General features: G+C 38.1%; 10 protein-coding genes and 1 non-coding gene across 11 annotated transcripts; 6 read left to right on the top strand and 5 right to left on the bottom strand.

The window, feature by feature from the left end:
* Positions 1-10: 10 nt before the first annotated feature.
* Positions 11-2,041, bottom strand: PPN1 (endopolyphosphatase; the record flags this gene model as incomplete). The annotated part of the gene is made up of 1 exon (XM_033909774.1): positions 11-2,041. The coding sequence occupies one exon, from the start codon at positions 2,039-2,041 to the stop codon at positions 11-13; it is 2,031 nt and encodes a 676-aa protein (XP_033765665.1).
* A 712-nt stretch (positions 2,042-2,753) lies between these two features.
* Positions 2,754-3,818, top strand: YHP1 (Yhp1p; the record flags this gene model as incomplete). The annotated part of the gene is made up of 1 exon (XM_033909773.1): positions 2,754-3,818. One exon carries the CDS (start codon positions 2,754-2,756, stop codon positions 3,816-3,818), a length of 1,065 nt encoding a protein of 354 aa, XP_033765664.1.
* A 324-nt stretch (positions 3,819-4,142) lies between these two features.
* RPS18A (40S ribosomal protein uS13) lies at positions 4,143-4,984 on the bottom strand (the record flags this gene model as incomplete). Its single annotated transcript, XM_033909772.1, has 2 exons — positions 4,143-4,536; positions 4,938-4,984. The coding sequence occupies 2 exons, from the start codon at positions 4,982-4,984 to the stop codon at positions 4,143-4,145; spliced, it is 441 nt and encodes a 146-aa protein (XP_033765663.1).
* Positions 4,985-5,982: 998 nt separating this feature from the next.
* UTP6 (snoRNA-binding rRNA-processing protein UTP6) lies at positions 5,983-7,305 on the top strand (the record flags this gene model as incomplete). Its single annotated transcript, XM_033909771.1, has 1 exon — positions 5,983-7,305. One exon carries the CDS (start codon positions 5,983-5,985, stop codon positions 7,303-7,305), a length of 1,323 nt encoding a protein of 440 aa, XP_033765662.1.
* Positions 7,306-7,516: 211 nt separating this feature from the next.
* ADA2 (chromatin-binding transcription regulator ADA2) lies at positions 7,517-8,821 on the bottom strand (the record flags this gene model as incomplete). Its single annotated transcript, XM_033909770.1, has 1 exon — positions 7,517-8,821. One exon carries the CDS (start codon positions 8,819-8,821, stop codon positions 7,517-7,519), a length of 1,305 nt encoding a protein of 434 aa, XP_033765661.1.
* A 761-nt stretch (positions 8,822-9,582) lies between these two features.
* Positions 9,583-10,076, top strand: RPS17B (40S ribosomal protein eS17; the record flags this gene model as incomplete). Its single annotated transcript, XM_033909769.1, has 2 exons — positions 9,583-9,620; positions 9,674-10,076. The coding sequence occupies 2 exons, from the start codon at positions 9,583-9,585 to the stop codon at positions 10,074-10,076; spliced, it is 441 nt and encodes a 146-aa protein (XP_033765660.1).
* A 196-nt stretch (positions 10,077-10,272) lies between these two features.
* ECM11 (Ecm11p) lies at positions 10,273-11,178 on the bottom strand (the record flags this gene model as incomplete). Its single annotated transcript, XM_033909768.1, has 1 exon — positions 10,273-11,178. One exon carries the CDS (start codon positions 11,176-11,178, stop codon positions 10,273-10,275), a length of 906 nt encoding a protein of 301 aa, XP_033765659.1.
* A 7,280-nt stretch (positions 11,179-18,458) lies between these two features.
* SPAR_Dtrna27K lies at positions 18,459-18,531 on the top strand. Its single transcript has one exon. It is a non-coding gene; the product is annotated as a tRNA-Lys (tRNA).
* Positions 18,532-18,694: 163 nt separating this feature from the next.
* On the bottom strand, positions 18,695-20,758 carry SPAR_D06260 (putative hydrolase; the record flags this gene model as incomplete). Its single annotated transcript, XM_033909767.1, has 1 exon — positions 18,695-20,758. One exon carries the CDS (start codon positions 20,756-20,758, stop codon positions 18,695-18,697), a length of 2,064 nt encoding a protein of 687 aa, XP_033765658.1.
* A 359-nt stretch (positions 20,759-21,117) lies between these two features.
* SSN2 (Ssn2p) lies at positions 21,118-25,377 on the top strand (the record flags this gene model as incomplete). The annotated part of the gene is made up of 1 exon (XM_033909766.1): positions 21,118-25,377. The coding sequence occupies one exon, from the start codon at positions 21,118-21,120 to the stop codon at positions 25,375-25,377; it is 4,260 nt and encodes a 1,419-aa protein (XP_033765657.1).
* A 613-nt stretch (positions 25,378-25,990) lies between these two features.
* Positions 25,991-26,536, top strand: APT2 (adenine phosphoribosyltransferase APT2; the record flags this gene model as incomplete). The annotated part of the gene is made up of 1 exon (XM_033909765.1): positions 25,991-26,536. The coding sequence occupies one exon, from the start codon at positions 25,991-25,993 to the stop codon at positions 26,534-26,536; it is 546 nt and encodes a 181-aa protein (XP_033765656.1).
* Between the last annotated feature and the right edge of the window lie 176 nt (positions 26,537-26,712).

Genomic DNA, 26,712 nt, shown 5'->3' with positions numbered 1-26,712 from the left:
TATCATCTGCTTAATCATCTTTGTATCCAGAAGATGCAAATGACCATTCAACGTATTGTTCCCACGCAGGTTTGTCTTCGTACAACCTGCCTGCAAGATCCAAATAACTTCCTACTGTTAATGAATCCATTGAGTATGGTTTCTCGTCTGAGGTATATTCCACCTCATACCTGAAGACATCCTTAGACTCAGCAAATGAATTCTGTAATTCTTGATTGATTTTTTCCAAATCTGCGTAGAATTGGACGAAACGGGTCGGAGTGAATAACTGCGGTATATATGCAGGGCCGAGTTCGCATTCTTCTGGCATCTCAATAGGGATAGTTTTATCGTTCTTTTTCTTTTTCTTCTTGTTTTTCTTTTCGTCCACTTTCTCGCGGTTGATTCCGAGGTCAATATTACTGCTGTTCATTTCATCTTCCAACAAAGAGTCTTCCATAATCTTATCTAGTGATTCGAAAAATTCATCCCATGGCTTATAGTCCGAAATAATGAAACTGGAGTCATTCACTATATCGGTGACATTATATTCCCATATTCTAAAGGAAGGATTGAAAGTCGGAATGACTGAACCACCTATGGTTACAATGGAATAACGTTCAATGAGTTCTTTCCTAGTGATTGGCTTTTTCTTCTTTTTGTCTTTCTTTTCTTTGTCTTTCTTCTTTTTCCCACTTTCAACATTTTGGTCATTCACTCTTTCCAACTTATTCCATACTTTTTGATAATGTGTGTCACGGACGGTGTCCATGTACGCTTCTTTGTTAGATGGCTTGGCTCCCATTAAAAAAACTTCTTTTGCCGCCATAGCGTGATCCAAGATTCTATTCAACTCAGATTTGTCGTCTACATTAGTGTTTCCTTCTTCTTTAATACGGTTGGATTGCTCCATGGCTTTCAATAGTGACTTTCTAGCTTTTTTACCATCTGCCGGAATAAAGTGATCAATATTCATATGACCGTATAATCCTCCAATGATTATGTCCCTGTATTCGTGAGTCCATAGTGTAAACTTATCGTAACATGATTGATCAAAATTTTTTGCGATTGGAGGCACGTGCCCACTTAACCATACTTTCATTCCTCTACTCCTTAATTCTTCTAACACATAACCGAACCAAAGCAAAAGTTGGTACCCTGGTTCCTTTTTTGAATTACAGTTGTCAACTAAGGGGTTAGCCTTGAATAAGTATAGTGTGTTAATTGACAGGACAGCAAGCTTCCCTGGAATGACCTCAGTTAAAAAAGAAGCACTTCTATCGAAGGTCCTTTGCTGTTGTTGCGGAACAAAATTTTTCCAAATCCTATAATATTCTCTAGTTTGTAGCGTTGGTCCTAGCGCAAACATGTTATGTGGAAAGACATCATTGTTTCCAAGACTTGGAATGACAGATACATCAAAATCTCTAGGATCTTCTTCATTGCCAGCGCTAAATAACTCTGTCATTTTATCTGCAACAATATTATTCATATCAAAAATTTGCGCTTCTGTTCTTGGATTTTTCCGGTCGTTGTCATGCCTGACATTATCACCCGTCCAAATGACAAAGTCGATCTTATCTCTAAGATTTTCTTTAACCCAGCTCAGAGTTTCTTCCATTAAAACAACAGGAGAATCGCATCCAGACATTGCTTTCCCAAACTTGGGGGCAGCATCCTTCTTTTTGCTGGGTTTTCCTGCATGGCAAACTGCATCTATAGAACTTCCCTCCACATAGTAAGGATCAGGATGAATGTCGGTGATATGAAGGAATCTCCCGTGTAATTTTTTCTCCTTCCCTGTCTTTAGGTCCCTTATAATTACCGGCGCCCTAGGTGTCAGGCCTAGTCTTGTAAATTCCATGTCCCTCAGCAATTGAGGTGACTTGTCGTCCCCCCTGTCATCTAAGAATTTAGTGAAAACGGGAATATATTGAAACTTAGCACCAATTATAAACACGAGGAAAAACAAAACACAGGTCGACAGGACGGCAATCAATGATTTCTTCTTCGGCCTACTCATGCTTACATTGTGCACTTCACTCTTACCCACTACAACCATTGAAAAGCAGCGAACTAGCTCTACTCCTACTCACTGAAAACAATAGCTGGAGACAAGGAGATCAAAAAACTATACAATTCTCCACCCCAACTGCCAAAAAAAATATTGACCTGTCGACTTTAGCTTTCTTTCTACTTGAACTGTACCACAACCCTTCCTACTCCCGAATGAAACTTGTAATTAAAAAGTGCAATATAACTTTAAACGTGCCAGATTCTAATAAGGACATTTGTCCGGTCAACTGTCGGGTAATGATGGCATTTCTCTTCTCCCGTACAAAGAGAGCATATTATGCATCCTGCCCGGAACGCTCAGAGAAGACGCCGCACAGGTTAGCAGATCACATTTCCTCTTTTAGCAATAAACCACGTCCTAATTGGGACATGACGCGCGCCAAAAAACCCGGAATGGTAAACATCAGACGCGGTTTCCGTGCAGGGATACGTCGGTATTTTTAATATCATTGCTGAATTGGGTTAATGGCATGAGATATTTCAGCCAGATTTTTCGTTTACACATTGTTTATTTGTTTGATCTTAATCACAGATGAATGTTTATAAAATATATATATGGTGCGTTCCGGCAATCTTGCTAATGGAGAAGATAATTTGTGTCATTTTCTTCTTTCCCCTGGCCTGGCAGTGTAACTAGCATTTATACGGAATAACTACAACATCAACGGCAACAAAAAACAGAAAATATTGTATATAACATGGAAAGCAGAAATACAGTGCTTCCCTCTTTACCAACCATTATTTCAAGTAGTTCCAGTTCGCCTTTTCAACTGCATGCTTTGCCAAATACAAATTTCCCTAGTGACGAACAAGGCGTCATCAGGTTGCCACCTTTAGGTGCATCTGAGCACGTCGTGAGGCCGGTAGTAAGTATTTACAAAAGTCCACGCGATGAGGAAAGGCCAAAAAGGAAGAGTCCACAGGCTGTGGATTTCTTGTCACAAAGCGTAACTACTTCCATGACGCCTTTATCCAAGCCCAAAAAGCTAGGAACTCATTCGCCTTTCACGCCAACAATCAGCATCACTTCCAAAGAGCAACCGACTCAGAGTATGCATTCTTATAAAAAAGTTAATATTCTTACACCTTTATCTGCGGCAAAAGCTATTCTGACTCCAACCACAAGAAAAGAAAAGAAGAGATCATTTGCTTTTATTACGCATTCACAGGAAACTTTTCCAAAGAAGGAGCCTAAGATAGACAACGCTCGATTAGCTCGTCGGAAAAGAAGAAGAACTTCATCATATGAGCTTGGGATATTGCAGACTGCGTTTGATGAATGCCCCACGCCTAACAAGGCTAAAAGGGTAGAGTTGTCCGAACAATGTAATATGTCCGAAAAATCTGTTCAAATATGGTTTCAAAACAAAAGGCAAGCCGCTAAGAAGCACAAGAACAACAGTGGCAGTATCAGTCGTTGCAAGGTTCATTCTAATGATTCAGTCTCTATGATATCTTACTCAGATGCTGCATTGGAACTTACCTCTACACCAACGAGTGCAAAGAAAGCTATTACTGCGGAGTTGTTGAAGACTTCACCTGCAAACACGTCCTCGATTTTCGAAGACCACCACATAACACCTTGCAAGTCTAGTGGACAACTCAAATTTCACGGCAAATCCATGCTTGTTAAAAGAACATTATCAAGTGCCAGTCATAGCGAACTGCTCAAAAGTCCTAAAAACAAAGAAAACCGTTTAAAGTTCAATGCATACGAAAGGAAACCCCTTGGGGAGATTGATCTCAATTCCTTCAAGAACTAGCTAACCTTTCTCGGTGGTTAGTTCTGGAGCTCTCATGTTCATCAAGATCAACAAAAACCAAACAAATTAATGACGACGACTACAGTGACGTTCTTTTTTAGATTTAGAAGCCGCCCGTTTCATAAACCTATATAGATGTAATATTATATTCTTTCAAGTGTCTATCTATTACTGAAAACCCGCAAAGAAAAAACGCAAGATGAGGTTATTGTCACAAAATTAATTTTCTTTTCTTTATTTATTCTAAAAAAAAGTCAATTAGGAAGTGCTATGGAAATATATGTACTTGTACAAAAAAGATTAAGCTTGATTAACCTTATTAGTTTAAGTTCTTCTTCTACCAGTGGTTTTGGTGTGTTGACCTCTAACACGCAAACCCCAGAAGTGTCTGATACCACGATGAGCTCTGATTTTCTTTAATCTTTCCAAGTCATCTCTCAATTTAGATTCGACGTTGTTAGCCAAAGTGTGGTAGTCCTTACCATCAGTGATGTCATTTTGACGGTTCAAGAACCAAGCTGGAATTTTGTAGTGAGTTGGGTTTTGCATAATTTGGACAATTCTTTCCAATTCTTCTTGGGTCAATTCACCAGCTCTCTTGTGTAAATCAACATCGGCCTTCTTACAGACCAAGTTGGAGTAACGACGGCCAACACCCTTGATTGTGGTCAAGGCGTAAACGATCTTGATGTTACCGTCAACGTTAGTGTTCAACAAACTGCATAAAATATTTTAGGCGGAAAACCGACTTATTAATAGATGTTAGTAAAGAAAAACATATAATGGTTTTCGCGGCCAAAATAAAAGTCGGGAGAAATAGGATATTGATTTTATTGTAAAGTATTCATGTTACGTCGTTTGCGCCCAATGTTACACTTTTTTAGTGGTCACAGGTACTTATTCCACGTTTTTCTTTCTTTTTATTTCATAAACCATAAATTTGTTCGTCAACTTTATTAATGTTCTTGACCCAGCCCAGGAGTTATATCATTATATTAAATCACATCATCAGCCAATAGTCGCCATGATAGAAGTGGTGGATGAAAATCCTTTCTTGTTTGTCTTATCTTTAAGCTTTTAGCCGATTTTGTCATAGCTCACCAGTAATAGTAAACATACCGTAAAATGTGTTGGAAGGAACCTTGTTCTTGGACAACTAAAGACATCTTTTTATCCGCTCTTGTGTATACGTTCACTTGTATCTCAACGTCTAAACTTTACTACTAACATGTAAAGCTATCTTTAATTAGCCCTAGTTTTGACAATACTAGTGGTCGAATGACAGATGGGTCTGACCTGGCTGGGCGACACATGCTTTCCCGGCCGTGATGGTGGGATGAACACAGAAACCGGGAAAGGCGTCTTTAGGAACTGCAGTTTCCCTGAGCGCGCGTCTCTACTGGCAAACATCATATGGCCGCTCCAAAGGTCAAAATGTACATACAAGAATATTTTTAGTTAGTAGGTATGGGTGGAAAACGTACGGATGTTGAACGTCTTCATAGCCATTCAAATTAATTGTACTTTTTGTTGTCAGACACGAAACTGCGCAATAAAAGATTCATGGTTGTTAATAAGAAAAGTCCTGGATGAAGTGGCCGGTAGTTTCTAAGATATATTGGAACTATTAACAATCATTGTGATCTTATGCCCACGGGTTCTCTGAAAGATGCCTCGTTAGAGCTAATTCAGGGTCTTGGGTACTGGAATGAAAAATTATAGCCGCAGCCCCACTGAAATGCTTGCCGTGGTCAAGAGTGTGTTATATGTATTTAATTTCAAATCCTCTCTAACTTGTGTTCAAATGTAGCTGCTTGAGCGTAGTGCTGGTAAGAAGATAAGAAAGATCATGTAATACTAGTACGATATGTCACAGTATAGAAACTTCAATGGCATTAAAATATTACCGTATCGTCAACATGATGAAATTATACGCCGAATGGCTAAGTTTTATTTTCGTGCTTTTGCTGCGCTGCCAAAACATAAGCCACATCGAGTACGGGAATCCTAATCATTTCCATCCGGGTATGTTTTGAAAAATTTTCAAGCGAGGATTTGGGCGATGAGCTAAATATTAAAAGAATACGGTGAATGTGAATACACACATAGCTAAGGACACAACACTGTGAATTGACCAGAGAGATATATATCACCGCCCCTTATAATGTCGAAGACAAGATACTATTTGGAACAATGTATTCCTGAAATGGATGACTTGGTGGAGAAGGGACTTTTCACTAAAAATGAAGTTTCCTTAATCATGAAAAAAAGAACCGATTTTGAACATAGATTGAATTCTAGAGGGTCCAGCATAAGCGACTACATAAAATACATTAGTTATGAAACTAACGTCAACAAATTACGTGCCAAACGGTGTAAGAGAATCTTACAAGCTAAGAAGACGAACAGTCTATCTGATTGGTCCATTCAACAAAGAATAGGCTTTATATATCAAAGAGGAACAAACAAATTTCCACAAGATTTAAAGTTCTGGGCAATGTACTTGAATTACATGAAAGCAAGAGGTAACCAAACATCATATAAAAAAATTCACAACATTTATAACCAGCTATTGAAGTTGCACCCAACCAATGTGGACATTTGGATTAGTTGTGCGAAATACGAATATGAAGTTCATGCCAATTTCAAGAGTTGTAGAAATATCTTTCAGAATGGGTTGAGGTTTAATCCTGATGTACCCAAATTATGGTATGAATATGTGAAGTTCGAGTTAAATTTCATCACTAAGTTAATTAACAGAAGAAAAGTGATGGGCTTAATTAATGAAAGAGAGCAGGAGCTCGACATGCTAAATGAACAAAAAAATAATCAAACCCTTGATGAAGAGAAATCTCATGTACAAGTTCCATCAACTGGTGATTCAATGAAAGATAAATTAAACGAATTACCAGAGGCGGATATAAGCGTACTAGGTAATGCAGAGACTAACCCAGCATTGCGTGGTGACATTGCATTAACTATTTTCGATGTGTGTATGAAAACTTTGGGCAAACATTACATTAACAAGCACAAAGGTTACTATGCCATTTCGGACTCTAAAATGAATATTGAACTAAATAAAGAGGCTTTAAATTATTTGTTCTATGAGTCAATGAGGTACATTCAATTATTCGATGAATTTCTAGACCTGGAAAGAGATCATCTTATCAATCACGTGTTACAATTTTGGAAAAATGACATGTACGATCTTTCGCTCCGTAATGATTTACCAGAGTTGTACTTGAAAACAATAATGATTGACACCACTCTAAATATCAGATACATGCCAGTTGAAAGACTCGATATTGACCAATTACAATTGTCTGTTAAGAAGTATTTTGCATATATATCGAAATTGGATAGCATGCTGGTAAAGTCATTGAGAAGCGAGTATTCTACATATTTACAAGACAATTATTTGAAAAAGATGAATGCAGAAGATGATCCTAGGTATAAAGTTTTAAACTTAATTATCAGCAAACTTTAAATGCGGTATTGTACATTTATAAATGCTATTACATATCAAATAAATGTTATTCTTTTAATATTACAACCAAAAAAAAAAAAAAAAAATAAGTAAAAAAAAAAAGGGGGAAGGGACCAATATATGGAATAAATCGTCAGGATGGAATCCCTTTATGATTTGATCAATAATAATTAGTGAGAAAAATAGTTACTTTTTTCAAATTTTTTTTTTTTCACATCCAATTTTGATGTTGAAAAAAATCGTATATTTTGTTTGCTTTTATGGGATCTATATTGAGAAGTTCCCTACATGCACTTTTGCTCAGATTACCGCCAGTCTTCAATAGCTCCCTGAACGTTACCTCTTTTATGACGAGATACGGTTTTGGTAAAATTTTGAGCTGAATACAAAGTTGCTGCTCGTCGTTGGATAACAGCGCGTAGTCAGGTGCATGCTGAATATCACTTATAGTCATATTTTTCTTTCTACCGCCATTTTCGCTATAGTTTTGGGTATATTCAGCGTTCGATCTATGTGCGGAATTCGACCTATAACGACCATTACCCTCACTTAGTGATGCCGCCGTAGAAGAGCCAAATTTCTCAAAAGTGCTAATTCTAGCTTGCTTATCTCGTTCATACTTGAGACCTGCTTCTAATGTTGTTAACCCATTGCTCCTCCATTCCTGCAATTGCTGTATTCTTGCCCTGCAATGTAATTCTTCTAGTATATCCTTACTAAATTCTTCAAAATCCAGTGCAGTCATAACACGGGCAAAAGGTTTTATGCGGTTGAAGAGTTCTTTAGCTTCTTTGCTCCTTTTTTTATCAATAGCTTGCAATTTCCTGTAATCCATTAAATGGTTTTCGAATAATAGCCTTTTCTTTTCTGCTCTTGTCGTCAATCTAGAATTGTAGATGTCCAAGATGGCAAACTTCAATTCAATGTCTAAAGGCTGATCATCGGGTTCAAAAACCATATCTTTTACGGGACCTTCCGCTTCATTTTCAAATTCTGTTTCGAATTCTAATCTGCCAGGCATAAACCCCTGAACTTCATGGCAGCTGGGAACCGATGCCATGGGCTTCCTTGGAGGCTCTAATGGTCTTTCTCTAAAGGACTCGATTCTATGCCTTCGCTGTTCTAAAAATTCATCTTGTGGGACATGTATATTTTGAGTGATATCGGGTATTGGATAGTAATTGCTTTCCAGATAATATTTTAAATAATGTTCCTTAACTTCCTCCTTATCCCTGCTGCCTATATGGTCAGCAATATCCTGCCAATTGCCGAGCCCTAAGGTCTGTGCACCTTTGATTAATTGCAATTCTTCATCGGCGCCCCAGTCGGAACAGAGAATGGGATATGAATTGGTCTCTATTATTCTGTAATCGTGGTATGGGCGATGGTTTCCTGAATACGAGCCTTGTGAAAAGCATGGAACGCATAAGTCGTATTCTGGGCAAATAGCACATGAAACTCTCACTCTATTCGTGCAATCGGCCGAACAAACGTCACAGTGGAACTTGTTTGACATCCTTTTTACTTGATGTATATATTTTTGGCACTAATCTGAAATTTTCACTGGCAGTGGAACGTGATTAGAGAAAAATGCTCATTTTTACTAATCCAACCATCGCGACTTTAGCATACGTCCTCCTGATCGTGTTGATTTTCACTCACTTTGTTTGGACATCTGGAATTTTCCATGAAAATAAAACTTCCTGCAGCATCCATACATGTGGTTAACTTTACACCCATACCTTTTCCAAATCTGTATTTCATCATTGATTTATCGTTTTATTGACAATCTTAAGAATTTCACCTGGAAGACGCGCATTAATCGAAATCGTTTTTCTCGGGCAGCCCATACCATTAGGAGATGAGGGAGAAGATTCAGGCCTAGGTCTGCCGGGGCAGGCCCAATCCTTGCTCCCGTTAGCAGCTTTGTTAAGGGTAAACTTCAAGTAAACATATATATCTGTATTATTAGCTTAACTTGCATTTGCGCAATCCCGATACAGTAAAACAGATAAAGATAAAAGCAGGTATAAAATGGTACGTAACAAGAAACGTTAATGAAACGCCGGATATGATGGATTTTGCATTGAAAACATGAAATAAGGCAAAGTTTGCGAAGTTTGCAAAGAAATTAAAAACATTGTTGGAGACGAGGAGTCCAGTAGGACTTGCCCATTTACGAGCAGACTAGAAAACCTCACTATTGATGAGTTTAGCAGAGTGTTAAATGGCGTACTAGATATCACTATGATTATGCAAATAACCAATTGCCTTCGAATGGCGCCTTCTGTCTTATCCAATGCTATTCAAGAGAAGTATTTACTAACTTAAGTTGTTTCATTTGACTATTGTTATTTTTACAGGGTAGAGTTAGAACCAAGACCGTCAAACGTGCCTCCAAGGCTTTAATTGAACGTTACTATCCAAAGTTGACCATGGATTTCCAAACTAACAAGAGACTTTGTGATGAAATTGCCACCATCCAATCCAAGAGATTGAGAAACAAGATTGCTGGTTACACTACCCATTTGATGAAAAGAATCCAAAAGGGTCCAGTTAGAGGTATTTCTTTCAAATTGCAAGAAGAAGAAAGAGAAAGAAAGGATCAATACGTTCCAGAAGTCTCTGCTTTGGACTTGTCTCGTTCTAACGGTGTTTTAAACGTTGACAACCAAACCTCTGACTTGGTTAAATCTTTGGGCTTGAAGTTGCCACTATCTGTCATCAACGTTTCCGCTCAAAGAGACAGACGTTTCAGAAAGAGAAACTAAGAAGCATGAATTGATATAGTTATTATCATGTCGTCTGTTTTACTCCATTTCATTGAGGACTCTCCTTATGTATAGTTAAATAATTTCAATATCATCTAAAATATGAAAGATATGATTCATTATTAGGAATGTATTCCCTTAATTATAAGCATTTTTGTTACTGAATATAGCAGATCTGATCAATATTATAAAGTATTTATATAATATTGAGAATCTCGTTAGCCAAACTTTTAACTTTTTTGATTTTTCCTTCTAATTGTTGACCTTGTTCTTCTAGAGCGTCTGCCCTATCATTGATTACAGAAATAATTCCTTTAAATTTGTAGCTTAGCTCTATTCGTTTCTTGATTATCTCTTGGTAAAGCTGGAACTGTTGATCAAGGATTTCCTGGCCCTTATTTGTCCACTCCTCTAATGTCGAATCGGCTACGCCGACAAAATATTCTTGATCTTCTTCAGCTATATTTGGCGGTAGCATACTTGAGTAGTCTTGAAGGCACGTGTCTAAAAGATCAGGTTTGTCAAAAAGATAATTTTTTGTTTTTTGGTAAGCTCCAGGATTTTCTGTCGGTTCTTGTGACTTTTCTTTAGCTGGAGATGATGTATTTTCGCGATTTAAGGGAAGTTTATATTCAGAGGTATTAATGTCTGTGACCGAAGAAAGTTTCTTTGGCTTCTTCTGAGTATGAGAATTCTCATCTTTGGAAAGATCAAAATTACCGTATTTGTCTGATGTTGATTTCTCTTTCAGAGCCCTTTTTTTTGAAATTGGTGTTAGCGGCTGAAATCCTGTATATTCTGTTTTTACGTTCGGTGCATCATAGGCCACAGTATTTTCTTTCTTTTTACTCTCAGAAGGTTTAACAATAAGGGAAGGATTTAACAAAAATGCAGAGAGGTCTTGTTTATCTGTGTTATTGATTTTCTTTTCCGGTGCTTTGGTGGTAACTTTATGCTTATTTGAACCTGAGCGGCTATTTATATTTGAAGGTTGTTTATTATTTTGTTTCCTTTTTTGGGCGTCATCTTTACTCAAAGATTCTTTTGGTGGTGGAGAATATAATGCTACTTCTGTTGTTGGTTCCGTTTTTATAACAGTCATTTGAATATGATGTTTTATTTGCTTTTTAGTTGAACACTGTATGTAGATTTACGCACATACAGATTTTTTTATACTTTCTTCGCGGATGAATTATCTTTTTTACCCAACTGACATCTTAGCGTTCAAAAACATTAATTTTTGAAAACGGAAATATACCTGCAGCACTAACAGGATAGGAGAAACAACGGTTCAAGCATATCACACGTTATTACTGCTCATTAAATCAGTTTTCAAAGGGTTTTATATTTGTGGTCATAGAGTTAAGTCTGCTGCTGAAAAGCCCAAGTAAATCTACTGCCGACAAAATACACACACAGCACTACCTGAGCAACACTGGTAGTAACAACAACGGCAAAGATGCAAAAATGGACCTCTACAAGCATCCAAAAGGAAATTAAGCCACCTGGCTCAAATATTTGTATACTGCGTGGTCGCTAGCCCGATCGCCTCTCCAAGCACAGTGGACTAGTAGATAAAGGAGCCAATGCATATAAAGCCGCGTCCAATAAGTTTCCTTTGGAAATTGCGACGAGAACAGTTATGGAATCGAGGTTTACGTTGTAGGGAACGTACCATTAGCCAACTGAGGCTGTGCTCTTGCAGCCGGTCTGACGTTTAATGGCTAGTCTATAAAATAATGACCTACCTCTATAAAGTCAATATCAATATCCGCGCCTGTTAAAGCAAAAGCCAGGTGTGTGGCATCACCAGATTATTAATTGCTAAAATTGCCAGTAACAAAAGGAGCTACGTTCACAGTGTGTCAAACAACCTGATAACAGGCAACTCAGCAGAGGGCCAAACCACTACCAGCAACTGACATAAGTCTGCCGTATCTTGTTTATTTTTGTTGGAAGAAGATCAACTATTATCTTGTTGGAATGAAATTCTAATATCATCTATTTAATAGTATATTATAATATGCGGTGCAAGAGGATGGCATAAAGATTGAGAAACAGTCATCCAATCTGATGGAAGCTGAGACGCAACGATTGATAATGTAATAGGATAATGAATGACAACATATAAAGCAAAAGAAGAAATAACATTACTATCATGTACACTATCGACGCCTTTTTGTGGATTCCCATATCCTCGAGGAAAACTTCTAGTATATTATGTATACCTATATTATAGCCTTTAGCAACAATGGAATTCCAACAATTATCTAATTAGTCACCCAATTCTCACTAATTACATCTTGAGAATTAGGTGAATAATTAGATAATTGTTGGGATTCCATTGTTACTAAAGGCTATAATATTAGGTATATAGAATATACTAGAAGTTCTCCTCGAGGATCTAGGAATCCACAAAAGGGAATCTATAGTTCTACATAGTGTTATTATTTTATCTTCTTTCTTTTTATATGTTGTCATTCATTATCCTATTACATTATCAATCCTTGCATTTCAGCTTCCATTAGATTGGATGACTGTTTCTCAATCTTTATGTCATCCTCTTGCACCGCATATTATAATATACTATTAAATAGATGATATTAGAATTTCATTCCAACATACCACCCATAATGTAATAGATCTAATGAATCCACTTGTTTGTTAATAGTTTAAATGTTTTTATTGGGAGGGGTTTTGTCATCACGTCAGCAATGTTCCTTTTGGTATCCACGTAGCATACGTGGAGGTTATTATTTGATACTTCGTCCCGAAGTCTCATTGCTTTGGTACCGAAAAATCTGTTTCTAAGTTTCTCTTCATTTTTGGACATAACTATACTGATTGTAGATCTGCTGTCAGTAAGTAAGCCTTTAATGATTGATTTCCCATTTAGTTCTTGTATAAGGTGACTCAAGTTATTTAATAATGGAATGGCTTCACTGATTGCGTGTATTTCTGCTTCTGTGGTTGAAGTACATGTTAATGAAGCTTTTGTTGATTTTCCTCCGATCACCTTTCCATTTAGTAAATAGATATTACCAATCTGAGATTTGTAATATGGTTGGTTGCCATAAGAGGCATCGCTTATTACAACTAATTTATTTTCTGGTTTTGCAGATTTGCTTTTGTGCCATATTAATTGTTTGTCTCTAGTGTCCCATAAGAATTGTATCAATTCATATGTCATGTTTAACACTTGTTTGGACGGAAATAGTATATGTTGTGCAAGTGTGTTGATATAGTATAATAGGTCAAATCTGAATTTATATCCAACATATGACGCTAGACCTATCAACTTTTGCATTTCATGCACCTTCATGTTGTAGTCGTCTTCTTCTAGCTCTAGCTCCTTCTGGTTTATATAGAGACCTGGTTGACCTGGAGCACCAAGTTTTCTTCCTTTTGGATTCAAAGGTACGTTTAATTTGGGTATTTTCTCAGTTAGTGAGTTTTCCATACCTAATTTCATGTATTTACCTCTTTGATATTTGATTTCTAAGCCAAGGATGTCGTATTGAATTTCATCATCGCTTTCACCTAGATTTATAATCTTGGTATCGTATTGCATCTTGAGTTTTGCTATAATTCTTTTATTTGAATTTAAGTCTTTGCTGAACAATATCATATCATCAACGAATAAGCAGATTGTTACTTGATTGTTCTTAAATACGCATGACCATCCGCGAACTTCTTCCATATCACATTGTTCAATCAGATATGATTTGATCGTTTCATACCAGTTTGCACCACTTTGTTTCAAACCATAAAGTGATTTCCTCAACCGTATTAACTTGTTGTTCATTCCTAAATGTGGTGGAGGTCTTATGTATAATTCTTCTTTGATGTCTGCATACAAGTACGCCGAAGATATGTCTAATTGTGTAATGAAGGAGTCATCGTCTAATGCAAGTGATAGGGATGTCATCAACGCATAATGATGTACAGTGTTGGATTGCATACCTGTATCGTACGTATCAGGATGCTGAATGTCACCTCTTGCAACAAATCTAGCTTTATGAGTTCCGTCACGTTTCTTGTTGAAGATAAACATTGAGTTTATTACTCTTTTAGGGTCTATTTCTTTTCTGTCATAATATTTGTCAGTGTCCCAAGTATTCATTTTCAACAGTTGGTTGACTTCTTTGTGGTATGCTTCGATATATTTTTCCTTTTCTTTAATATCTTTATTATAGGTGATTGCCTCATCGTATCTTAAGGTTGTTCGTATTGGTTTGATTGATTTTACTGCTTTTACAGCCGCGATTAGATGTATTCGTTTCTTTGACCTTGGAGGTTCTAAGCTACGCATATTCTTACTATTCCATGTGTCTCGTGATACCTCAATTTCAGTTTCATTATCTTCTAATGATCTTTTCTTACTAGTGATAGTAGCAGAGATATTAGAGTCATCCATACCACCCAAACTGGAATTAGTTTGATGAGAATTTATCGGTGGGAGTTCTTTAAATGGGTCAGGGAATTCGGTAGGAGATTCTGGAGATAGATCAGGGAGTGGGAGATCAGCGATAATAGATTCCTCGGTATTCTGTTCAGAAACATTAGTTGGCGTTTTGATAGGAACAATATTGTGCGATGAATTATTTTCCGGTGGAGAAGCATCGATTGAAGGTGAACGATGTATAATCCTTTTCTCAGTCTCTTGGTCACTTGTCTGCGGAACAGTTTTGTTGTTGATACCACCCAAACTGGGTATTGTCACGTTTGTAGAGTCAGTATCGATGTCGCTGTGTGAGTCTGAGTCACTGAAATCATCAGATTCACTGGCTTGGTATGAATTTTGTGTGTCAGATTTGGACAAAGGAGTAAGTAAAGGAACATCTGATTTATTTATACCACCCGAACCGGCACTGTCGGTAGCAGAAATTTGGGGGATGTTAGATCTCTTCTTAGATGGAAGAATATTAGATTCAGATATGTTAGGATCAACTTCTTTGGGTGCACGAAGATTGATTTCAGATATAGGTTTTGAATCTTCAGTATGAGTTGATGGAGGTGGAGAGTCAGTTGGAATCGGAACGTTTGAAGGGACATTTCTCTGGTGGTCAGGGTTCAGTTCTACGTCAGATTGAAAATCATGGTCAGATTCTATGTTAAGATCGTTAGATTGTTGGATCTCATTTGAAGCAATGAACGATTGATATGAAGCAGTTATACGATTCACGTCTTCATCGAAGGTGAGTGCGTCGTAATTGAATTGGTCTAATCTGGATTCCTTGCCCTGAAGAATAACGTAATTAGTTGTATCTACTGTCTTCTTCAAAGACGGGACATAGATGATATATCCATAAGAGTTTCGAGATGGATGTAGAGCGTAGCCAGGAATGCCACGAGGATGAATTTTGGAGTCAGGGTTATGATTATTGACTATAACGGGTTGACCGAAAGGTAATAAAGTACTGATGTCGAGTCCTGCCAACCCAGCGAGTTGTCTTGCGGATTTTTTGCTTTTAGGTGAAGCTAGTGAGTTCCGTACGATAGTAGAAAATTCGACTGCCGAGAACCATAGATGATTCGGTAGACCACTACATTGCAGTTGAGTACGACAGTCATCTAATAAGGTACGGTTCAGCCGTTCAGCGACACCATGTGCTCGGGAATCCGCTGTGGTTGTATAACATGGGGTTATGCCATATTTTTCAAGGAATTTATGGAGAGTTTTGTTAGTGTACTCAGAACCACGGTCCATTTGAATAACCAAAACATTGGACTGAAACTGGTTTTTAATGAAAGCTAGTATCTTAGTAAAGATATCGAGAATAGAGTCCTCGCGACGGTCGTGTAATGGATAAACCCAACGGAATTTTGTTTTCTCATCAGTGAATGAGATGAAATAGGATGGTGCACTCTTTGGTAGGTTGTGAACAGGCCCAAATATGTCAGTATGTAAGTATTGAAAAGGTTCATATGAACTTTGGTATTTTAGCCGTGATCCTATGATATGTCTATGTTTGGTGCTTTTGCCGATTAAACAATCGGGACATTGATAATCAGTAGCGTTAGACCAGTCAACATCTGATTCATTGAAATACGTAATAGTGTTCTTTTTAAGTGAATATCTAATTGTCTGGGCATTGGCATGCGCAAGCATCCGATGAATGAAAGGATAAGGATACTTACGTGTGTTTTCACTTGTGTGAACGTTATTAATTGTGGGTACTGAGATATTCGACGGAAGCAAGTACCTTTTAGACACCCAGTAAAAGTCTCCATGTTTTACGATAGGTGCAAGTACGGTGCCGTCAGGTCGTTCTAAGACGTTTTTGGTAAAGCACGCTGTAATATTTAGTGCAGCCAGTTCATTCAAACTGAGTAAGTCATAGGCTATGTTAGGTGTGTGCAATACCTTTATTGTTGTTTTGGTGTCGTCCTGGAAGTGAAATTGAAGATCACCAACAGCGTTAATTGGTATATTGTTTTTTTGAACATCAACTACGCTTATGTCGGGATTAGATATCGCTGAGTGTATGTGATGGGCAGATCTTATAAGAGTTCGTGATGCTCCTGAATCAAGAAGAAGGTGTCCAGGAAGTTCATCATCGGAATGATTCGTATGATTTACTGTAGATTCAGTAAGTTTCTGGCCTAAGATGAAGGTCGTGCTTATTGTTCAATTGAATCGGTTCAGTAGTTGATTTACTGATGGAATCGTTGTCAGTGCTGGGAGAGTTATTAGATGTGGATACATTATGAGCCCTGGCTGTTTTCGATTTCGAATTATTTGTTTTTTGAGGATTCCGAGCTATAACTTTGGGTTTGGTTGTATTCGTATAGCTGCGAGAATCATTCTTCTCATCACTCGGATTTCTCCTGTAATTGGGTTTACTGTTTCTCGATCCCTGTTGTTCTTCATAAATAGCATGGATATCTAAGAACAGTTCAGCGACTGTCATATTTAGATGTCGATGACGTGTGTAGCGTAAAAATTTATATTCGCCAGATAGACCTCTCATAATTAATTGGCATGCGACCTTGTTATTGATATGAATGCCATTATTATTTAGTCTGTCGATAATGTTTGTGACTTTTGTTTCAAATGCATCTGCAGGTGTACTGCCATTATATTGCAAATTTGCCAGGGTCACAATGTCATTTGCCTCTTGGGTATCAGATTGCGTTTTTTCAATACTTTTGGAAAGAATTTTCATGATATCCGTATAATCAACAGATAGGATGTCTTTGACCCAGGTAGGTAGGAATTGAGAGGGAGCAAATATTTGAAAAGTGTTATACAAGAAGGTGAGTTCATCATCAGTGATCTGACGTACGGGTTTTCCGTATACTGTCGGAATAATATCACCGAGATTCGAGTTTTGTAAAAATTTGATGTATGTTTTAACCCAATTTAGAAAGTCATTAGGTGAGGTTAACATTGGTGGTGGTCTGACATATTTTTTAGTGGATGTCATATCAGAGTCCGCTGAGGATGAATCAGTAAATGTATTACCTGACTCAGGTGATGGGGTGCTCAGAGGCGTTCCAACTGATGGTGGATACTGCGGAAACTGTGATTGTGGCCCAGGTGGAAAGTACATAGGCGACATTTGATAAGGTGTATACGGAATCATAGATGGGTGTCCGTAAAATGACCAACCAGATGGATTGGCTTGGTTTTGGGTCATCATGCACTGCTGTGGGTACGGCCCATTCTGTGGTGAATGTGACTGAGCAGTTTGAGGAGAGGCATGATGGGGGTTCTCTGGAACAGCTGATGAAGCAGGTGTTGTTGTCTGTTGAGAGTTAGCCTTAGTGGAAGCCTTATCATATTCTTGAATTTTGGAAGCTGAAACGTCTAACGGATCTTGATTTGTGTGGACTTCCTTAGAAGTAACCGAAGCACAGGCGCTACCATGAGAATTAGGTGAATAATTAGATAATTGTTGGGATTCCATTGTTACTAAAGGCTATAATATTAGGTATATAGAATATACTAGAAGTTCTCCTCGAGGATCTAGGAATCCACAAAAGGGAATCTATAGTTCTACATAGTGTTATTATTTTATCTTCTTTCTTTTTATATGTTGTCATTCATTATCCTATTACATTATCAATCCTTGCATTTCAGCTTCCATTAGATTGGATGACTGTTTCTCAATCTTTATGTCATCCTCTTGCACCGCATATTATAATATACTATTAAATAGATGATATTAGAATTTCATTCCAACACATCTGAAACGATCGAAAACACATTGTCCAAAGCAGTAATAGCAATCAACATATATGAATACTAGCACTTAGGATACCACAATCCAAGATGAGATATATATGGAAATAGAGGAACAAGTTTAGGTTTAGATCCGAAGTTCCTTTAACACTTAAATAAGTAAGTTTGCTAGGTGACAAATTGTAGATTAGGTAGCCTTGTTGGCGCAATCGGTAGCGCGTATGACTCTTAATCATAAGGTTAGGGGTTCGAGCCCCCTACAGGGCTAATTTTTCTTTTTAACCACTACTAAAACTAAAAGGGCTACTGCAAAAATGAAATAATATACATTAAATTTGCATTAATTCTCTCAATTGATAAAATGTTCTGAACAACTTTCTTTTATCTATTATTTTATTCCTCACGTTATATATTATAAGATCATTAAATTTTATGCGATATTTTCCATGCTATTTGATTTTCTCCCCTCGCTAGTCTCATTCGACAGGTCCGGTTGCTCTGGTTGGTTTGGCTCATCTTTTGGCTCATTTGGATCATCAGCCAGCTCGCTGCAAGCCTTAGTACCGAAATGGTGCTCAACCATATGTTCGACAGCAACATAACCGTATAAATTAACAAATCTTCTTCTTACTACGATATTATTATGAGAATCTGGCTGGATTTGTACTAATACTTTCCTCCAAGTCATCGTTTCTTGCCATTCCCTAGCAATGCGCTCTTGGATCCTATTGACACTCTCATTAGGATATATAAGCTTTTTAACGATAGGCCTATTTTCATAATGTGGAGGAGGCAATTCTTCTGGGTGATAAAGTTTGTCATGGATGATTTCATCTTTTCTTACGGCTGGATCTTTGATATATTCCTGATTTGGTACGGCGGCTGTTAGGACTGATAACGCAGACAATACAGTATTAGCTTCTTTTGGAGGTTCGAACTTTTGGCCATCAAGGACTACTCCTTGTTCGCTATCCAAATCTGAGTTGGCCTCATTAGTTTGGCCCCTTTTATATTTATTTATCTTACCTCCGTGTATAACAGCCTGGGGTAAGGTCCACTGCAAGGTCGCTTTTTTATTTGGACTTTCTGCGGGAATCTCCCCAACGTTATTATCATTTTCGTTAGAAGGCGACGATGCTGCACTACTCTCTGGGCTGTCGGAGGATACATACTCGCCAGAAGTTGGAAAATTCTTATTTTTTTTCCTGATTTTCTGAACTTGATGTATGCCTCGCCAATCTAAATACAAAAGTGCAGCAGTTCGTAATGGAACGATGCCATCATCCATGACGTTGGCATATACGGTTCTCCTTTGAAAAGATTCGAATATTTTCTTGGCCGGTGCCTGTGGAAGAATTTCTAATATGTACTTGGAATGTTCCGGGCACGCTTCATCATCTGCATACAACCCATCCTTGGACGTTAAAGGTGTATATTTCAAATTCAAATCCCTTCCTGTCAAACCAAGGGCGCCCATATCAAGTGGGACAGACAAATAAAAGGGGAAATCGCCAATGACACCAATAAAAGGACTAGCTAGCGTAATAAAATTAACGGGTTTAACACCTTTCACAGTATCAAAGAAATCTGGTCTTTTGACAGTTATGTAACGAACTGCCATTGATTGAGTTGGCCCCCCCAGGGAATGGCCAATGAATGATATCCTATCCACCTCGTACTTTTTATTCAATTCATCAACAGTCTTAAGCACATACTTTCCAACTCTAACACCCAAGCAATGTATGCCGTGACCTGACTTCCCCACGTTGCCCATAAAACCTCGAACAATTATATTAGGATTAATAGACTCATCCATAGGGAACGTCATTTCTTCAATTTTGTCTTTCATATATAGCATATCACACCCGATATTAGAAAATATACCATGTGTCACAATAACAAGATGTACTGGCTTTTCTGGAAATTTTGGTGGTAAGTCCCAGAGGGTTTTAGTATCCCACATCTCCAAAGAAACGCCTTCAATACTGTTAAGGGGCCCATTCGATTTCTTGACCACCTTCCTTGTAGTCCCTATCCTGAACGTAAATTCCAGCCTCGGGATCGTGATTACCGCTAACTGCGAAATTATGTCTATTGTCCATGAATAAAAAGAACTGTCACCAACTCTGGAATTCTCATTCAATAATATTTTTACTTTGAATCTTTCATCTGGCTTTAGATTCTCAACAAATGGGATGGCTTCCTTTCCTGAAAACTTACGATTCTCATTGTAGTTATGCGGCCTAACATCAATATAGAATGAATATGGTCCCGTTAAATAAACCGGTCGCAGAAGCGCGCTCTCCTCGTTTTTGATCCTCATAAATAGGTGCGATACATCTAGCCCTTGTTCTTTAAGGACATCTTTATTCACGGAAAACTTGTAGCGATATAACTCGCCTATTCTTAATCTTTTCCTCTCATCCACCAATAAGGAACCTTCGGTTTCATTTATCTCGAGCGAATTTTTCATTCGGCTGATTTTATAAGGCATAGAGCGACCAAAACAAAATTAAGCAGCTCTTTTATGATAAGGTAATGAATTACAGCGGAGTAACCGATTCTTCTCTGCATTTCCTGCTGTTTATTGTCCTAGCATTTCGTAATAAACAATCCTTAGAAAACAACATCGGCAATATTCGCGCTTACTTAACGAAGCGAGTAATTGAAACATTTTTTTTCAAGTGGAGGGACCGGGTAGTGCCGGATCAAGTAGTCTAGTATTTATTGTAGTGCACTCTTACAACTACCCTTTAAGAAGAATGGTGCAGAACCAGAAACTGCTTTGTTGAAGCAAAGTGTAACTAAATTTCAAGAATTTTTAAGCTGGATATCAAGGTCTGAGGAAGTACTATGAGTTCTGACGCTTCCACATACAGACTTGAGGATGTCTTATCCAGCTTCTACAGAGTAGAGAAAATTAAAAAGATCAACTATCACCAGTACATTTCTAAAACACAAAGTGATCAATGGTCTATTCAAATGGAATTCATGTTGCGGAAGCAGGACCCAAAGAATCTAGTTGCACTGCTTTCGAGGGATTTGTGGTGCTTCAGTATAAATGATGATCCGGTACCGACACCTCCCGTGATAGAACATAAACCAGTGAGCCCAGATAAAGTCGGGACTTTCACTGCCGATTATTCTAAGCCAAACTTACCGCCACATTATGCTCTTTTTTTAAAAGCTCTAAGAAGAAAAATTTACATTAATTTGGCATTAGGCTCACACAATAAGCTGATACAATTTGGGAATGCCTGCATATCATTGAGCGGAGCGCCGAATTATCTCGTTCAGTTAGAACCACACCTTTTTGTAAACGGAGACCTCACAATATCGTTATGTGCTAAGAATATGGGCTTAGTACCGATGAAGGAGGAGAATTTAGAAGAATCTTTTCTTCTAAAACATGCACTTTATTTAGCACCATCTGGAATAAGGATGCATTTAGTGCCTGCTTCCAAGCAAGGATACTTGATCAAGCCACCAAAGCATACTGAGCTTCTCTTGACGACGTTAAGTGTATCTCATGGTATAAACTTGCAGAATAAAAAAAATTTGAAATGGGTTGCTGTTATTCCTGACTTGGGGCACCTTAACGGCCACACACCTACTATAGCTTCATATTTAACTCCACTACTTGAAGCCAAAAAACTGGTATGGCCATTGCATTTAATCTTCGCTCAGCCAGTATCCGATATAGAAAATTCTGCTTCCGGAGATCCATCAGAATTTCACAGCTTGCAAGATGCACTCGATGCTATTGACGATTTTATACAATTAAAGCAAACAGCTGCCTATAGGACTCCAGGAAGCTCTGGGATTTTGAGCAGTAACATTGCTGGTACAAATCCCTTAAGCTCAGATGGTGCATATACAGAACAGTTTCAACATTATAAGAACAACTCAATCAGTTCTCAACCCGCTTCTTATCATTCTGTTCAAGAGACTAATAAGATATCTCCAAAAGACTTCTCCCCTAATTTCACAGGCATTGATAAATTGATGCTATCACCAAGCGATCAATTTGCTCCAGCTTTCTTGAATACTCCTAATAATAACATCAATGAGAATGAACTATTTAATGATAGAAAACAGACTACAGTATCGAATGATTTGGAAAACAGCCCACTAAAAACTGAGCTGGAGATGAATGGCAGATCACTGGAAAAGATTAATAATTCTGTGAGCAAGACAGGAAGCGTAGACACTATTCCTAATAAAGAGGGAACACTGGAACAACAAGAACAAACCGAAAATTTGTCAAGTGATAAAAGTGACTCTATGGTAGATAAAGAATTGTTTGGTGAGGATGAGGACGAGGATTTATTTGGCGATAGCAATAAATCGAATTCTGCAAATGAATCCAACAAAAGTATATCTGATGAAATTACCGAAGATATGTTCGAAATGTCTGATGAAGAAGAAAACAATAATAATAAAAGCATTGACAGTAATAACAAGGAAATGCGTTCTGATCTTGGTAAAGATATGCCATTTTTTCCGCCATCTGAGAAACCAAATATTCGTACAATGAGCGGAACAACAAAAAAAATAAATGGAAAGAGAAAGTATTTGGATATTCCGATAGATGAAATGACATTGCCCACTAGTCCGTTATATATGGACCCGGGTGCGCCACTTCCTGTAGAAACACCTCGCGATAGACGTAAAAGTGTGTTCGCTCCGCTGAATTTTAACCCTATAATAGAGAACAATGTTGATAATAAATACAAATCCGGAGGGAAATTTTCGTTTAGTCCGTTACAAAAGGAGGAAGCATTGAACTTTGATATTTCCACAGCAGATCTTTCTAGCTCTGAAGAAGAAGAGGATGATGAAGAAGAGAATGGTAGCAGTGATGAGGACCTCAAGTCATTGAACGTTCGCGACGACATTAAGATTTCCGATAACATCAGTGCCAATAATAATATTCATGAGCCCCAATACATAAATTATTCTTCGATCCCAAGTCTACAAGATTCAATCATAAAGCAAGAAAATTTCAATTCGGGAAACGATGCTAACATCGTTGGAAACAAGGAGGGATTTAATTCTATTTGGAAGATTCCTCAAAATGATATACCACAGACGGAGTCACCACTAAAGACTGTTGATTCATCTATTCAACCCATAGAAACCAATATGAAGTTGGCCCTCGAAGATAACAATGTCACCAGTAATCCGTCCGAATTTGCGTCGAATACGGTAAATTCAGAAATTTCTAACCTACCAAAAGACAAGAGCGGGATCCCTGAATTTACACCGGCGGACTCCAATTTACCCATTGAATCATCAAGTAGCTTACCCTTTCTATTGAGACACATGCCGCTAGCGTCTATACCGGACATTTTCATTACGCCTACTCCAGTTGTTACGATATCAGAAAAGGAACAAGATATTCTAGATTTAATTGCGGAACAAGTGGTCACTGACTATAATATTTTGGGAAACCTAGGAATCCCGAAGATTGCTTATAAAGGAGTGAAAGATTGCCAAGAAGGTTTAGTAACAACTACGATGTTGCAGTTATTTTCCACTTTCGATAGGTTAAACGGCAATGATACGATCTCCAAATTCTACAATATGAAGCAGCCGTACGTTTTTGTGAAGAAACATCACGAACTAATCAAAGTTAAACATGACTCTCAACCATTTATTAAGTTTCTCAATTTCCGCCCCCCAAACGGCATAAAAAACTTCAAATCTTTATTATTGAGCTCATCTTTCAAAGAAGATTGTCTGTCATTTGCACCAACTCTATCTCAAACATATATTAATCAAGAATTAGGGTTTTGCGAGCTGCTTAAACTAACCAATGAAGATCCACCCGGACTAATGTATTTAAAGACATTCGATAAAAATAAGTTATTATTGCTAGCTGCACAGATTGTTTCATACTGTTCTAATAATAAGAACTCCATCAAAAGTGTACCACCAATATTGATAATATTACCCTTGAATAATGCAACTCTGACCGAATTAGTGGACAAGGCGAACATTTTCCAAGTGATCAGGAACGAAGTTTGTGCCAAGATGCCCAACATTGAACTATTTTTGAAAGTTATTCCTATGGACTTTATTAGAAATGCACTGGTGACAGTGGATCAGTATGTTGATGTAGCAATTTCTATATATAACATGTTACCGCCAAAGTCCATAAAGTTCACTCACATTGCGCATACTTTACCAGAAAAAGTAAATTTCAGAACCATGCAGCAACAGCAAAAGCAACAGCAGCAACAGCAGCAACAGCAGAATAACAGTACAGGATCATCTTCTATAATCTATTATGACTCGTACATCCACTTGGCGTATTCGCGTAGTGTAGATAAAGAGTGGGTTTTTGCAGCTCTGTCAGATAGCTATGGGCAGGGCAGTATGACGAAAACCTGGTACGTCGGGAATTCCAGGGGAAAATTTGACGACGCATGTAACCAAATATGGAATATGGCTCTAAATTTGGCGTCTAAAAAATACGGAAAAATATGTCTAATTTTAACTAGATTGAATGGCATACTACCAGATGACGAATTAATGAATTGGAGAAGACTATCCGGCAGAAATATACATCTTGCTGTGGTATGCGTTGATGACAACTCTAAAATCTCATTCATTGATGAGGATAAATTATATCCTAGCTTCAAGCCGATCTACAAAGATACCAGGTTTGGAGGGCGCATGGATATGACCAGATTAGACGACTATGAAATAAGGGACATAGACCAGGACATCCATGGTGTAGTATTCCAGCACCCATTTCCTCTGGCGCATTCACAGCATCGCTGTGCTATCAGGAGTGGTGCCTTGATCAAATTCAAGAAATGCGACGGCGATACCGTTTGGGACAAATTCGCAGTCAACCTCCTGAACTGTCCACATTCTGATAGCACGCAATTGCTGGAAACCATCCTAGAAGAGTTTCGCAATCTAGCTGCCCTAAACGTGTGGTACGGCCTCTCTGATGGCGCAGATGGTCACATCCCATGGCATATCCTAGCCGTGAAAAAAATGATGAACACTCTTGTGCACACCAGAGTCAAAATTGCTAATACTACCACCGCCACTGGTCATACCGCCCCTTCTTCATCAATTACTCTCTTGGATAAATAAGCTTTTCCAGCAACGTTTCCCTGTCCATTTTTGGCCCAATTTTCCAGTTTTGGTTTTAGTATTATCCTGGGGCGTAAACCCAGAAGTCTATTTCTCCAGTCGGATTTATGAAAGAAAAACCGGAAGCGGGGCGGTACGGTGGTTTCAATGGTCATGCATCCCAGCGCGTAGTCCGAGACAATTTCCACAGAACGCGAGTGAGATTGCGTTTAAGGCTGTAATTTAAGGCACGCAAAAGGGCCACGTGGGCTTGCGATGGCGTGTTAATGATGTCAAGAATGGTATCATAGTTCTGTATAAGGTTATGTAATCGGAGGTCGCGATTCTTTTTCAATTTTTTCTTTTTATTTTTTTTTTCCAATTTTTTCGTCTCTGCGATGGAAAATTGTTGAAGCTTTCGATCAGCAAGTAGTTCTTACATTGTAGGAAGCTTGAGCACAGCTCGACTTGTAAAAATACAAGAATAAATATATATATATATATACACGTACACTTCTTGGGGTGTTAAAACAGATTTTGCACCCGCCCATACTAATCGTTCAGATAATTTTCACCGCTTAAAAAACAGAGTGCGTCTGTATATGCTTGCTCAATTGTCTGTTTGCCTTTCACTATGTCTGTTTCTGAATCCTATACAAAGGAGATAAAAGGTGCATTTAGGCAGTTCACTGACTTTCCCATAAAGGGCGAGCAATTTGAGGATTTTTTACCCATTATTGGAAACCCCATGCTATTCAAAAAGTTGATAGATACGTTCAAAGCACATTTAGAAGAAAAGTTCGGAAAAGAAAAAATCGATTTTATCGCGGGTATAGAAGCCAGAGGACTTTTGTTTGGGCCATCTCTAGCATTGGCACTAGGCGTTGGATTTGTGCCAATAAGAAGGGCCGGAAAATTACCGGGTGAGTGTGCTGCAATAACGTTCACAAAATTAGATCATGAAGAAGTCTTCGAAATGCAAGTTGAAGCCATTCCCTTTGATTCTAACGTAATTGTCGTGGATGATGTTCTCGCCACCGGCGGTTCGGCATCTGCCGCGGGCGACCTTATCGAACGAGTGGGTGCTCATATTCTGGAATATGACTTCGTGCTAGTGTTAGATAGTTTACATGGTGAAGAAAAATTAACTGCCCCTATCTTTTCTATATTGCACTCCTGATTTCAGTTTTATCCTCCGCTTCCTTCAATTATTTTCTTCTTCTTCGCATATCGCTTGCTTTTTAGCTTCAATTTCTTTTCTTAACATAGACTGGTTCTTTACTTTTTAGGTAACTGTTCAACGGCACCTTATCCTCCTTTTAACTCATATTACTACTTACTCTTATTCCCTCTGTT

The sequence above is a fragment of the Saccharomyces paradoxus genome, chromosome IV (genome assembly GCF_002079055.1).
Source record: "Saccharomyces paradoxus chromosome IV, complete sequence".
Lineage (NCBI taxonomy): Eukaryota > Fungi > Ascomycota > Saccharomycetes > Saccharomycetales > Saccharomycetaceae > Saccharomyces > Saccharomyces paradoxus.
The sequence above is the reverse complement of the archived record's forward strand: the minus strand, read 5'-3'. Positions and strand labels throughout refer to the sequence as shown.